Source organism: Bemisia tabaci, chromosome 1 (assembly GCF_918797505.1).
Source record: "Bemisia tabaci chromosome 1, PGI_BMITA_v3".
Lineage (NCBI taxonomy): Eukaryota > Metazoa > Arthropoda > Insecta > Hemiptera > Aleyrodidae > Bemisia > Bemisia tabaci.
This window is the reverse complement of record NC_092793.1, coordinates 2181543-2197429: the sequence shown is the minus strand read 5'-3', so window position 1 is coordinate 2197429 and position 15887 is coordinate 2181543. Positions and strand designations below refer to the sequence as shown.

At 40.0% G+C, this 15887-nt stretch overlaps 1 protein-coding gene across 2 annotated transcripts in view; it reads left to right on the top strand.

Moving 5' to 3' along the window:
* LOC109037217 (L-xylulose reductase) overlaps positions 1 to 15887 on the top strand; it is a 47766-nt gene that overhangs the window by 16782 nt on the left and 15097 nt on the right. Inside the window, exons 4-5 of one of the 2 annotated variants that reach the window (XM_019051778.2) lie at positions 875 to 1085; positions 12218 to 12657. In XM_019051778.2, the coding sequence (XP_018907323.1) occupies positions 875 to 1085; positions 12218 to 12321 (315 nt within the window). In that variant the 3' untranslated portion in view covers positions 12322 to 12657. Of the gene's footprint in view, positions 1 to 874; positions 1086 to 12217; positions 12658 to 15887 lie in introns of those variants that run through there. The other variant, XM_072300230.1, reaches the window with a different exon arrangement.

The following is a 15887-nucleotide window of genomic DNA, read 5'->3' as shown; positions in this document are numbered from 1 at the left end:
TTTTATGGAAAATTCCGTTTTCTCCGGAAAAATTCCGAACTTTCCCGGCATAAGTCGCACTGATACAGGTGAATGGAGGTGATCTTCGGAATCACCGCCAAAAATCTACTCCGAAACCGTTGGCAAATCTTCGGAAAATCAAAAAAAAAAAAAAAAAAAAAAAAAAAAAACTTGACCAGTGTACCTAATTGATATGTTAATGCAACTTCTCAAACTTTTCCTGGCTTTAACTCCACTTCAGCGGGTACACGCCCACTTGAAGTTTTAAAATTCGATGTTTTTGATCAATTTTGTATTGCAATATTCCAAGAAATAAAAGCTTCTTCTCGTGTTAAAGGAAAATAGTAGGCATTTTGATAAACAGACGGAACTGTCTAAAAGCATAAGCAGAATAAGCTCCAGATATCTTTCATGACGGATGAATTTTTTTGGTTTTGTAAGATATGAAAGGGTAACATGTTTTCAATTATGCTTTAATTTAGTGCTCGACGATGCTTTTATGACAATTGCGTTCAATTTTCAATTAAAAGTATTATATGTCACCTCTGAGATGAAAATTTGGGAAATCAGGCAAAATTAGAGCAAATTTTGGGAAGTGATACACGTGACGGTGGAAATTCGGGTTTAAGCATAACTATTAAGCTCGACGAGCTATATTTCCTAAGTCTATACCTAATGAGAGTCAAAATAAAGTTTGGTTTGCCCAAAAATTCACAAAAAAATTTTGGGAGGAAATTGAACCTGGAATTTGACCCTTATTATTTGAATTCACCCAGGTACTCTAGTAGAAGGTAGGTACCTACCTACATAGTAAAGAAATTTCCGTTATCAAAAACTCTGTTATGCGATCAGCAAATCTGATTTTTTTACCCAGGCTGGATTAGCAGAGCATACTGTCTATTGTGGAACAAAAGCTGCCGTGGATGGTTTAACTCGAGCTATGGCACTAGAACTAGGAGAACACAATATTCGAGTAAATACTGTTAATCCAACAGTAGTGATGACAGCAATGGGGAAACAAGTGTGGTCAAATCCTGCCAAAGGCAACCCTCTAAAAGAAAAAATCCCACTACATAGATTTGCAGGTACGAACAGTGTAAGATCATCCGATCATGCTGACTTCACAGAGGAAATAAAATTTGTTTGTTTCTCTTTGGAAAAATAAAATAGAAGCGGAAATTCTGAAACATCGGGACGGAAATACGAGATCTTGCACTTTAGCATCAACATTTAATTTAATTTTTTACTATGTTCAATTTAATTTCGCCTTTTTCGTGCCTCAAATCCTCAGTGCTTGAAGAATCATTTCCTACCCCTAAAATATTTGTCTACAACACTTTCCTGCTAGTCCAGTAAACGAAGCATTTTGATGCATTTTGAAGCATCTTGGAAGGCTGACTGAAATGTAGCTCAGAACATACCCTCAGAGGAGGGGGGTGGGGCGAAGCGCCCGACCGAATTCGAGCAGCAGAGCCGGATTTAGGTTTTTGCCGCCTGGTGCCCGGAAAATGTTGCCCCCCCCCTCCTACACTCTGTAATGTCTTAAAGAAACACGCGATGCGCACGAAATGCAAGTTTCAAAAACACGGCAAAAGAGAAATCCGATTCTCCGATAGTCAGATAATAATGCACATCTATACGCATAGTCCAGTAAACGAACGCGTATATAGGGGCCGTTTCCGGCCAAAAATTAAAATACGGCTGGACTTAGGCCCAATCGATTCTTCATATGAAATGGTGTTTTTAGCCGAAAGTCCCCATAAATCCCCTCGGGGGATTCCGCACAGTGGTCCGATGAAGTTGAAAATTGGACATATTTTCAAAAATTCACTGCGGAGCGAGAAATAAACTTGGAGAGCTCGGTTTTTTTAAACTGTAGGTAATTAAGTCTACTTTTTGAATAAACTATAGTTATAAATGTCAAAGTAATTTAAAGGTGTGTAAAATTGAAAGAAATTGAAAATTGAGAATTATTGACCGACATTTTCCGTATTTACGTCCTTATGAAGACCCGGATCGAAAAATATCCTTCAGTAAAAGTTGTAGATCGTTCTTTTAGAGTTGATTTGGTATATTACATCATAGGTTTATCTTTAAAATTGAGGGAGCAAAAGCGCAAAAACGGATCGGGTCGCGCGGCCGCCTATGTTTTGAATCGTAAACTGGCGATTTTAGGTGGCACATGATGGCAATGATGGTTAATTCACCTCTGCTCGTCTACTTACGACCAAAATCAATCATTTCCATTATAAAGGCTCTTTTCTAAAGCGCCATAGTTGCCAGTTTTCGCTTTATTATTTAACTGATCGCTAATTCGCTCTGGTAGCGATTCAAGTAATACTTTACGGCTTTTTGGACGACTTTTTAAACCTCCACCCCTTGTGAAGCAACAGTGCAACTACATTTCAATCCCCTTTGGAATCAAGTAACTGACCTGAACCCCTGCCCCCCCCCCCAAATTTTCCAGAAAGTGACAGAGAAAGTGTGAAAACTGGCGACTTTTTGTCTCTATTCAAAATAATTATTTTTACTTTCTCGCTCCCCTAGGGTAGAGAGGAAGTATTGTCATCCTCCAAGAAAAAAAAAAAAAAAAAAAGTCGAAATTTCATCATTTCTAGACGTTTTAAGGTCCCAGGAGTCAAAATAACCATACTTGAAAAAATGTGTGTCCGTCCGTCCGACGTCCCCCAAATCTGTCTACAGCGATATCTCAGAATCTATCTGTTCGATTTCATTCAAAATTCTCACAGAACACCATATTTATGGTTTCCTTATGCACGTCCAACGATTTTGGGGTACGCTAAAATTTGGGGGGGGGGGGGCTAGGGTCAAATTGGGTTAAAGGTCCATTTTCAGCAAAATCACACGGAAAGCTCATTTTGAGGGACCGTAAATTTTGAAAAATGCCTTTAATTCTTTAAAAGTGGGCATCAAGCACATCACCTGGGTCATTAATTTAAGTTCCTAAAAGATCTTTGGACTAAACTCAAAATTCAAGGGATTACGAGGCCCAAAAGTAGGGCACTTTGCTCCGCGACATCACACAAACAACTCATTTTCAAAGACTGTAAATTTGAAAAAAATGCCTTTCATTTCTTCGAAAGTTGGCATAAGAGCACCACCTGGTTCAATAATGTAAGTTCCTATGAGGTCTTTGGACTAAACTAAAAATTGAAGGGTTACGCGTCATATAGCGAGGAGAGCACTTCGGTCACACGGAGAGCTCATGGACTGTAGATTTTGAAAAAATGCCTTTAATTCTTTGAAAGTTGGCTCAAAAGCACCATCTGAGTCATTAATTTAAGTTCCTAAAGGATTCTTGGACTAATCTCATAATTGCAGAGGGGCCGATAGGAAACGCTCAAAATGAGTCGGAACGCTTCTAGATAATAGCAGCAAACGCTTTGAGTCAGGTGAAACCTAGGAATTCAAATGCATTATATAATGCATCATATACTATTTCCAAAATTACTCCGTAAGTATACACCAAGCAAAATTAGACAACTAATTAGGTAGGTACTTACAATATATAGTTACTATGAGTCATCAAGCTGACGCAAGAACTGACACTTACATCTTTATTAAATACTAATATGTTTGTTGTCAATGAATTTAGAATCCCGGCAGATTCCATCTTTCGCGGTTCCTTTTTACGAGGTACTAAGCACAAATATAATATAATAATACGGCACAAATATGACTGATTTAATGCTTGTTACTTAATAAAGGAGGTTATAAATTGTTAGAACCCGAGGTTTGTTGACGTTTGTCGACAGCAGCTAAAGGAGATGGCGCTCTCAGCGCTCTCTATTGTTTTCGCTTTGAATTACAGGGATACGCGGTAAGGAGATGGCGCTCCTGGCGGGCGTGTGGTGAACCTTCCAGCAGGTAGATTCGCCCGCCAAATTTAAAATTTGGGAGATGCTAAGCGAAAACCGTTTAGTTTTAAGACTATTTGAACATCGAATAGTCATTCTACCCATTCAAGTAGATATTTGATGGCTTTTGACCGTGCTTAAGGAGAGATTATAATATAAAATCGTATCTGAAGTATGATGTCAATGAATCTAATGGATCCTAATGAATCGTAGAAAAGCTAAGATTTTTACGGATCGCCATCTTTGACAGGAGACTTTGTTAATCAATCACATATTTAATTGAAGATGCCTCATAAAATCAACAAGTCGAGTCCGAATATATGAATTCATCACATATCGCGAAGACATTTACAATAAAGTTCAGTGGTTTGAATAAAAATTTCATAACTATTATCCTGTGATCAACGGCTCGAGCGAGCAAGTCCCGTGCGGTCCCTGCACCAATCCGCCAAGCGGATGGGGGGGCTAAGCCCCCCAAATGCCGGCGCGTAGCGCCGCGCATAAATTGGCCGGAGGCCAATTTTTTTTTTAATGTGGAAGGCTCACTAAGACTTGACTAGACTCCCCTCCCCCCTCGTAAGACCCCGTGAGCCAAACTTAGACCTTACCCCCCCCTTTTTTTGAGTAGCTTACGCAAGGTTTTTATTATAGTGTAATGTTTCAGGCTTGCGCTCTTCAGCGTGTGGCAATTAGCTTTTTTTTTATTTATTTTTTTTTTTATTTTTTTAAATTCATGCGTTTTCTGTGAAGAGTTACGTAACTCACCAAGCGCGGGCCCACCCGCAGACTTTATCGCTGAGCCCACCTCAACACCCTGCAAGGCTCGATGAGGGGATTCCATTTCAAAATTTCAGGAGGTGACTGGGCCCTTTAGAGCCGTGGGCTCGCCCTCAGTGCGGCCCTTCATTTACGCCACTGCTGTTGAATCATTCAAACTTTGTAAACATAATAAAAATCGCCTTTAGTCCTCATTTCTGGAGTTGATACTTGCATCTGGTTGTTCATTTAAGCGTGCTAATTAAATGTTGGATAAAAATAATTTGTTGTCCTCCATATTCCCTAGAAGAGCTGGATACACATTGCGACCGCCATTTCCACAATATTACAGATTTTTTCAAGTGACATTTCAAACATGCAGCTTCAAATCTGCTTCCGGTTTTTGGGGAAACATTTTCATATTAAATCAAGAGGAATCATTGGTTTCCTAGATATCCGGTTTCTTGTTCCATGTGTAAGCATATAATTCAGCTGATATGGCTCGATCGCCATATCGAGCCATATCAGCTGAATCGGAATTTGCTTTAAAAAAAATCGATAAGAACTATATCCTTTTACCCTGCTAGGCTCTCCTTGGAACTACGAAAATATCCCTTGATGAAATAATTCTTGTACCCTCCTTCTCTACCGCATGATAAGAGTTTAAAATTTTAAGTTCCAATTTTCACGTGCTTGCCAATTCACTACGAAAAATTGGTAAAATATGGAAAATAGTGTTATTGCCTGTGCTACTTGTCCGTCGGATGGACAAAAACACTGTCTTATTTTTTATGGACCGTTCCGTCGCACACTTTTTTTGAGGCAAATTCTAAACATCGATAACGCAAGAAAAATGCATTATCGCCTTTATATCGTATCCGTTTCATTCGTGTAATCAACCGGTTAGCGATACGACGAACATAAAAAAGCTTCTCGTCACCATTAGCTTCTCCCTTTTCCAAAATGAACCTATCCTACGATCAAAGTAGGTATACAATACACTGAACCAACACTACGAAAACGAACTATTAAAACTTTTAGTAAATTGTATTTTTCATAATAGGTACTTTCTATGCTTCTGGGGCCGAACTAGGAAACCGTTCAAGTATCGCGTAAGTTTCTCAAGAGGGGAGGGGTAAGGCCTAAATTTGGCTCACAGGGTCATACTGAAATTTCGAAATGGAATCCCCTCATCGAGCCTTGCAGGGTGTTGAGGTGGGCTCAGCGATAAAGTCTGCGGGTGGGCCCGCGCTTGGTGAGTTACGTGACTCTTCACAGAAAACGCATGAATTTAAAAAAATAAATAAAAAAAAAAGCTAATTGCCACACGCTGAAGAGCGCAAGCCTGAAACATTACACTATAATAAAAACCTTGCGTAAGCTACTCAAAAAAAGGGGGGGTAAGGTCTAAGTTTGGCTCACGGGGTCTTACGAGGGGGGAGGGGAGTCAAGTTAAGTCTTAGTGAGCCTTCCTCATTAAAAAAAAAATAATTATTTTGAATAGAGACAAAAAGTCGCCAGTTTTCACACTTTCTCTGTCACTTTCTGGAAAATTTGGGGGGGGGGGGCAGGGGTTCAGGTCAGTTACTTGATTCCAAAGGGGATTGAAATGTAGTTGCACTGTTGCTTCACAAGGGGTGGAGGTTTAAAAAGTCGTCCAAAAAGCCGTAAAGTATTACTTGAATCGCTACCAGAGCGAATTAGCGATCAGTTAAATAATAAAGCGAAAACTGGCAACTATGGCGCTTTAGAAAAGAGCCTTTATAATGGAAATGATTGATTTTGGTCGTAAGTAGACGAGCAGAGGTGAATTAACCATCATTGCCATCATGTGCCACCTAAAATCGCCAGTTTACGATTCAAAACATAGGCGGCCGCGCGACCCGATCCGTTTTTGCGCTTTTGCTCCCTCAATTTTAAAGATAAACCTATGATGTAATATACCAAATCAACTCTAAAAGAACGATCTACAACTTTTACTGAAGGATATTTTTCGATCCGGGTCTTCATAAGGACGTAAATACGGAAAATGCCGGTCAATAATTCTCAATTTTCAATTTCTTTCAATTTTACACACCTTTAAATTACTTTGACATTTATAACTATAGTTTACTAGTCGTTCTGGACGCGCTTCGCGCGCCCGTCACGCCTAGCCGGGGGCTACGCCCCCTGGACTCCCGGTCACTCGCTACGCGAGTGACATTCGGCTCGCTTCGCGAGCCGATTTTGTAGTAGTTGCAAATTTTTTATCACTATATTTTGAAGATTTCATAGAAAACATTATGAAATTCTCACTCCACAATTAACTTGTAGAATAATAATGGCAGGGCAAGAAATAGACTATATATCTTAAAATGGACGGTTCCCACTTAGTAAAAACAGCCAACACCACGTGAAGGTGAGGAACCATCGTTAGCCACTTTTTTTTTTTTTTTTTTTCTTTCTTTACTTTTCTGAAAAAAATTTACTGAAATTTTAGTTGCGTCCCCTAAAAGGAAACACGGAGAAAAAAATTTGTGCATGGAACCCGAAGCTGAGATCATATGGATCTCTGAAGTTTTCGGATCATGCATCCGAAAAGTTAAGGTCCATCTGCCGAAGTTCGGGTCAGACAATTGAAGTAGTTCGGTATATACCGAAGATTTCAGGTCACACATCTGAAGTACTCGGTGCATACCGAAGTGCTTCAGATTTCTGACTCAGAGATTTAGGAAAAACACAGTAGAGAACCAAGGAAATCACAGTAGAACAGAGAAAAAAATACAGTCGAATAAATAAAGAAAACTATTATCGAAGAAATTCTAATTATCAGAAAGTAATTAGCTGGCGTAATCAATGCGTAGCTGCATAGGAGCATGAGCGAGATTTATCATCAACTGACCGCTGGCCGCTAGGTACCTGGGTGGGCGAGCGACAATACGTAAGCGGTGGCATATGGTTCGATTGACAGAGGAGTGGGGAACGGTCAGACGTAGGGGAAAGGTTCAGGCTGAACCGTTCAGCACAGCGCAGCGTCAGTCACCGGGTGGGGAAGAGAGTCCGGGAGGGGACACTTCCCCTCGAGTGAAATAGAAAAAGGCAGAATCCTTCGAAGTTTATATTAATGATGATTCAAAAAGTAGACTTCTATACTATAAGCTCTCAAGCCTCCTAATTTTGCGAAACTGGTAACGCTTAGTTCCAGCGTTCTACCGGGCCGATTTTTATGATTTTTGCGGCTATCGACGGGCAATTGTCTCTAGATAAGCCAACTCTTTTCAGATTTTCAAAATATGGCCTAGGTTTTTTTATATTAAGTGGTAAAGTTGCGAATTCTCCCATTTAAACAATGTAAATTTATATTTTTTGTCATAGTTCGTTTGAGCGTTCTACCGGGCCGATTTCTAAGTTTTTTGCGGTAATCGACGGGTAATTGGCCCTAGATGAGCCCGCTCTATTCAGATTTTGGAAATAGGACCCAGGTTTTTTTACAATCACGTTATAAAAGTGAGTGAATTTTCAGAATGCTCCGAGACTGCTACCGCTATGCGCGGGAGGATGCGCAGTGGTCGAGGAGGTTGCGCCGCAGTAGCTGTGTAGCCTGCGCTGGCCTGCGCATCAGCTCTACACTTATCTACACAAGATTCGCCCCAACTGCCTCAGGTAGAGCGGTGGCCGAGTCGTTAAAGACGTCGGAAGCGTCCACTTTAAACATGGTGTGGGTTCGATCCCCGTCTCCCGAAACTCTTAATTATTACCTGATTATCAATGTTCGTTGTTTAACTGCAATATTTCATCAAGTAGTCATTCCAAAACGCGTCCTTTAGACTTCAAAATAATAATTTTGTTTCTTTATTCATCAAAACCAAAAATTATTTCATTCTAAAAGTAAAGTATACCTTATATCGTAATTTTTTAGGGGAAAAAATAAAACTAACACCGATAGGAGGGTAAAAATAGGGCCGCGAAGCGGCCCATTGATGGCGCGGAGCGCCTTCAGGGGGTTGGGCCGCGTAGCGGCCAGGGGGCGTAGCCCCCTAGTAATTACCTACAGTTTAAAAAAACCGAGCTCTCCAAGTTTATTTCTCGCTCCGCAGTGAATTTTTGAAAATATGTCCAATTTTCAACTTCATCGGACCACTGTGCGGAATCCCCCGAGGGGATTTATGGGGACTTTCGGCTAAAAACACCATTTCATATGAAGAATCGATTGGGCCTAAGTCCAGCCGTATTTTAATTTTTGGCCGGAAACGGCCCCTATATACGCGTTCGTTTACTGGACTATGCGTATAGATGTGCATTATTATCTGACTATCGGAGAATCGGATTTCTCTTTTGCCGTGTTTTTGAAACTTGCATTTCGTGCGCATCGCGTGTTTCTTTAAGACATTACAGAGTGTAGGAGGGGGGGGCAACATTTTTCGGGCACCAGGCGGCAAAAACCTAAATCCGGCTCTGCTGCTCGAATTCGGTCGGGCGCTTCGCCCCCCCCCCCCCCCTCCTCCGAGGGTATGCTTCCAAGATGCAGTCGAAATTATTTGTATAAAAATTTCTTCAAAACATGGTGAAAGACTCGGTTAAATGCGACTCGCTGACGCTGAAATCGTTGGCGTGAACTCGCCCCCCCCCCCCCTTCCCAATAATGCAAAATTGTTCCTTTTAGAGCAGTTCGGGTGGTCTCTAGCCTAGTTAGAGGATAAAATAGACTCAAAAAACCATTTGAAAATCTTAGAGGCGACCGATGAACCCTACGACCTATCGATTGTACAACTTTTTATTCAGATCCGATATGTGAAGTTTTGACATGATTGCAAATTTGTAAAAATTTAAGAATTTAAAACCCGAAGTATTGGCATGCATGTTAAAATTGATGTTAAAATGATAAAATTAATGGTACACATTCAAAATATGAACACATCTTTAAATTTCGCATTTTTTATAACATTCTCGTCCAACCCACTTCATAGCTTAATTTTCTAGCTTCGTACTTCCCGTTGCCGGAAAAAAACATGTCTCGTGAAAAGGAACAACATAGGTATCCAACTCCGGACAAAATCTATGGGGGGGGGGGGGGAGCAAAATGGCCGCTTTTCAATCACCTTCTTCATAATTATTTTGGATTCTGAGTTGCTCATTTTTTTTTTTACTTTAGCCATTGATTCATACAGGGTTGTCCCGAAATTCCCTGCCACCCCCTCTAAAATTTTACTTGATTAATACTTAGAAACAAAACATTGGGGATGTTCATACATCAATGTTAGCTATTTTCAGGGCCCCCAAAATTTACGGCCTCCGGCCCTCCTTTCACTAGGGGGGGCTACGGACCCAAACTTTTTTTTTCAAACAGCAACCCCCCTTTGTGACACATTAATCGAAAGAAGATGAAAGAATAACATTTTTGGCGCAAACTTCAAGTTAAAATCTTCATTTTTGAAAAAATGGCAGCCGGTGAAAGTTTAAAATAAGGGTTCGTTTTTTTCGACGGATTGGGATGAAACTTGGTTTCTCAGGGGTTTTAATTGGAACGAGAAAAACGGTTGTGGCATTAGTTTTCCGGAAAATTCTGTCTTTTTCAAAATGGCGACCTAGAGTGGCACGAGACTATTTAGGCTGCTTGTCGATGGATTTGCATGAAACTTTGTATCGAGAAAGAGGAATCTGTCATTGGATTTTTGAAATTCTAAATAATTTCAAAGTGGCGCGGAAAATGGATGAAACTTAGTATTACAGAGTTCACGGGATGGATTCGCATGAAAGTCGGACGCCGTTGTGAAAGTATTTGACATTTCAAAAATGCAATGCGAAAGAGTCACTTTTGTCGAACCAAAAACCGACAGGACCCCAAGTTTCATTCGAATCCATCCGTAAACGTCCGTAATAGCAAGCTTCTGCCATTTTCCGCGCCATTTTGAAGTTATTCAGAATTTCAAAAATCCAATGACAGATTCCTCTTTCTTATGCTGAAATACCCCCGGAATACTAAGTTTCATACAAATCCACCGACAAGCGGCCTATATATTCTCTTGCCGCTCTAGGTCGCCATTTTGACCGCCGCCATTTTAAAAAGGACAGAGTTTTCCGAAAAACTAATGCCACAATCGCTTTTCATCTCGTTCCAAAAACCCCTGGTATCATCCCAATCCATCGACGAAAACGAAGATGTCAAAGGTTCGTTATTTTGAACTTCGACCGGCCGCCATTTTGTCAAAAAGCAAGATTTTGACTCGCGGTTTGTGCCGAAAATTTTCTATTTTTATCCTCTTTCGATTAATGTGTCACAAAGGGTGGTTGCTGTTTGAAAAAAAAAGTTGGGGTCTACAGCCCCTCTTAGAGAAATAAGGGGGCGGGAGGCCGAAAATTTTGGGGACCCTGAAAGTAGCTAACATTGATCTATGAACATCCCCAATATTTTGTTTCAAAGTATTAGTTGGGTTAAATTTTAAAGGGGGTGGTCGGGACTTTTGGGGCACCCTTCATATTGATAGTGTTCCAGTAGAGTCCCTTTATACCCAGAGTTACGACAACTCACTTTTGATTGGGCCAGGGTTGGGCTGAAAGTGGCCTAAAAAAAAATCCAATTCTGATTGGTTCTCGCTCATGGAGGCCGAAACGAGTGCACCAAGATGGCGGTACCTCGTATGTGAACAAGAATAATGAAAATATTACCTAATTGTGGTTTATCAAGAGTAAATTGTTATTTCCATCGGTCCAAAATGAAAATAGATTAAGAAATTATTCACAAACCAATCTCATTTTATTTTTAATTGATCAGTTTGTTGATGTTGTTTTTGTGCGACAGACATCGCAGGATTCCTGATCCTTATCCCTCAATATCGTTCGTTTGGGTGCACTCGTTTCGGTCTCCATGGCCAGCCAAGGCCGGCTTAGAGTCCCTTTATACCCAGAGTTAAGACAACTCGATTATCAGCTGACTGTCAACCGGCCTTGGCTGGCCATGGAGGCCGAAACGAGTGCACCCAAACGAACGATATTGAGGGATAAGGATCAGGAATCCTGCGATGTCTGTCACACAAAAACAACAACATCAACAAAATTGATAGATTAAAAAGAAAATGAGATTGGTTTGTGAATAATTTCTTAATCTATTTTCATTTAGGACCGATGGAAATAACAATTTACTCTTGATAAACCACAATTAGGTAATATTTTCATTATTCTTGTTCACATTCGAGGTACCGCCATCTTGGTGCACTCGTTTCGGCCTCCATGAGCGAGAACCAATCAGAATTGGATTTTTTTTTAGGCCACTTTCAGCCCAACCAAAAGTGAGTTGTCTTAACTCTGGGTATAAAGGGACTCTAGGCCGGCTGTCAGTCAGCTGATTATCGAGTTGTCGTAACTCTGGGTATAAAGGGACTCTATGTTCCAGTTAAGGCCACTAATGAGATACCTTGTGTGGCGCCAAGAGGAGATCTTTCTTTGTGAGAAAATCACTCCTAAATGTATGAAACTTAGGTCTTGAAGAGTCTCGTTGAACTTGAAACTTTCTAGGTAATTACTTGAAACTACAACTATTATTCACTAATGAATACTTACTGTTATATTTCCTCTGAATCGTTAAATATGTGTTCCTTAATTTTCAGAGGTAGATGATGTTGTTGATGCAATAATATTCTTACTAAGCGACGGGTCTAAAATGATCACTGGCACAAACTTACCAATTGATGGTGGCTATACGGCAGTATAATTTTTGCATCCGAACAAGCAAGTAACAATATTGCACCACTGTTTCGGAGGAAAATGATCACAGTTCTTAGTAAAGAAGATTTGAAAGAATTCTGAGTTCCACTGAAGGAACTTCTCATTCTATTATTCCCCATCAGAGTAAGAATGTACCTAATTTCATCAGACTCTTGTTTATGCAAAATAATAATATAGGTAGCTGTCTTTTTGTTTGGTGTTGGCTGGAATAACTTAAATTGTAGAGTGCGCAGGGCGCTGTTGCCTTTTAGAGAGATTAAATAAATGAGGTTAAATATATTAAATGAGGAGGTGACTCGAGTCACCGTTTCGGTATACCCCACTTTACGATGCTAGTCTCAATTTTTTTATTTGAAAAAGTTTAAAATCAGGGGATCAATGCTTTCTTTCATTTAAGATATGCAAATTCCTTAAAAAAACGTCGTGACAAAGGTCCAAAGTCACTAACTTTTATTTTCTTTCAAAAAGAGACTGCAGAGAACCCTGACGGAAAATTCAGAGACTACATGGTAACTTTAAGATGTTACTGAAGTTGTCTTCAGCATATCATTTGTCGATATCTTCAAAAAAATGTCTATAATCAATCTGCAGAACATCATTATGCGATAGTTGGAAGAAATCCTTATTGATTCATGACGCCATTATGTTGTTGATTTCTTGATTTGTGAAGTTCGAATCATCGAATGATGCTGTCTACATTTTTGTTCTAAAATAACAAAGATAAATTTTGCTGAACATTCGTGGCGGGTGTTTTTAAGCTAGCCTGAAAACTTATTGGCGAAAACGAGCATGTTATGAACTAATGATAACCTCCAAATATTTCTGAATCTATCTTCAAAATATTATTAGTAATTATCTTTAAAAACAACATGAATAAAAGAGGTACGTGCAAAACGGGCCATTTCACGCTCGTGTCGGATACCATTGAAACTTGCCCTATTCATTCATCTAACAATGCCCCATGTTTTCCCAAAGTTTCAAGTCCCCAAAGATTTTGGGGGGAAGTGGCGGGGGGTCAAAGTTGAAAATCACCGAAATTTTCGCAAATTTTTTACCCGAAAACTACTGAATATTGCGAAACGCGGTTCAAACGAGCGTTTTTAGCGTAAGAAGTGCTTTCAGAAAATGTATAATATCATAGGGTTTTGTCGGCTTAAACTCGAGTTATCGCCTCCGCAGCGCCGGAACGCTAAAAAATGACCCGCTTTTTTGTCACGTTCGGGCCGATCCCCAAATTACTCCACTTTTAATTTCTTTGAAAAACTGATATGTTGTTCCAGACTCTCTATGGCATACCTAAGACGTATTTTCTTTGCCGCAACAATTGTTTCCTGCTACCGATTTTGTGTTATTTGCGTCACTTTTTCACAACCAATGAGAGCAAAGCAGCTAGAAGTGAGGTTAGAAACCTTGTTAACAAAAATACACAACAGTCGTAACACTGCGACCTGCTCCGAGCACGTTGCAAGATATGCCGCAATCAGACGCTGAATTTAGCACCTGAATGTGGAAGTCAACAGTCATCGCCCAACGGCTGAAATTTAGCAAATTCGAGTTATTTTCATCCAGATGTGTGTCAAATCTACTCGAATAGTTCAGACAAATTCAAAATTGGTCCGATGGTTGCTGAGAATCGTTGCTGAATTTTACGCGTCACGCGCAAAATTCAGGCATCGGGCCGATGACTTCCACATTCAGCTCCCACATTCAGCGTGTGATTGCGGTGTGATACGTATCACGACACGTATTACGACAGCGTTGCCATGTTGTGCCAAAAAAATGCCAATTAAATAAGCCACGCCCCCTCATTTCCGGTAACACTCAAACAAAATACGAATGTCACACACTGATGCGAAACAGTTACGATTGTTACGCCAAACAAATTACGTCTCTACATGTCTTTACCGTACCCAGGGGAAATGTTTTGTTCGCGAGTCATACCTAAGCGCGGAAAGAAGCGAAAGTCGGGAAAATCGGCTATTTTGAACTGCGCGCGTCGCATGGGTTGGAAGGAGAACGCCCCCTCCTGCTCAGTTCAGCGAATCACACTCCTCTGCCGACCTCGCATTGTTGCCACATTAGAGTCCCTTTATACTGAGAGTCAAGACAATTGTGAATCCATTTCTGATTGGTTCCCGTATTTTAGGCCTTCACAGTGTCACAAACGGGAATAAAGATTATATTTTCACCGATTGCAAAGATTATAATCTGGAATGGACCAGGGAATTACGGGTTCGGCAAGGAACAAACGGAATGAGAGAAGGAACGGAGAAAGGAATTTAAGAATGGGCCGATCAAAGATTACAAAGAACGTTCAATTTCTGTAATCTTTATTCCCGTTTGTGACTGCATGAGGGGTGTTGTCTTGACTCTCAGTATAAAGGGACTCTATTGCCACATGTCTCCTGATCCGTTGCCGCGCGCAGTTTAATTAAAATAGCCGATTTTCCCGACTTCCGCTTCTTTCCGCGCTTACAACTCGCGAACAAAACATCTCCCCAAGATACGGTAAAGACATATAGGTAGGACAAAACCCTATGATATTATACATTTTCTGAAAGCTCTTTTCACGCTGAAAACGTTCGTTAGAACCGCGTTTTGCAATATTCAGTAGTTTTTGAGTAAAAAATTCGCGAAAATTTCGGTGATTTTCAACTTTGACCCCCCGCCACTTCTCCCAAAATTTTTGGGGACTTGAAACTTTGGGGAAACATGGGGCATTGTTAGATGGATGAATAGGGCAAGTTTCAATGGTATCCGACACGAGCGTGAGACGGCCCGTTTTGCACGGACCGCTTTGGTAGCTATCGTAATACGATATTCTGAAGCTATCGTAATACGATATTCTGAAGCTATAATTAACTTGATACCTGAGATTTCATCACAATGATGACATTCTTATTTTTGAAGTGCCTCATCGGAGATTTAAAACACAAACATTTATACCTATGCTGATCTGACTAATTACGTCGGAACAAAGTTAGGGGATATCTTGAAGATGTCGTTGTAAAACCTCCTCAAAATCTTACCATTTCAGTTTTGGCTCTGAACAATTATTTTCAACATCAGTAATGAAATCTGAAAGATGAACTTCTGATTTGCTACCTGCTACCGAATATCAACTCAGATATTCAGTCTGCGTATTCACACGGATATCATTAAAGAAATGCTGGAAATTCCATAAATGTATGTAAAAAATATCTTTTAAACACTCATTAACTTGAAAATATTATACAAGATGTCAGTACGAGTTGATATTTTATAACAATTATTTTTAGAGTATTTGAAGATACCTAGTAAAGATATCAGATTATGATAACTTGAAAATATTCTCATTTTTCTTTCACTCATATTCACTTCATTCAGCTCTCTATTTTCTTTTACCACGGAACATTCTTGGTTTTTTAGTGTCCAACCCAGTGCGAGACTACTATAAACTTGTTTCCTCCAGATACGTTCTTTATTATCATCGTGTTGGTTGATCATGGATAATAATTAGCGAAATCTACTCAATTTTTCTTTTCTTTTTACGGAACATTTGCGATTTTTGAG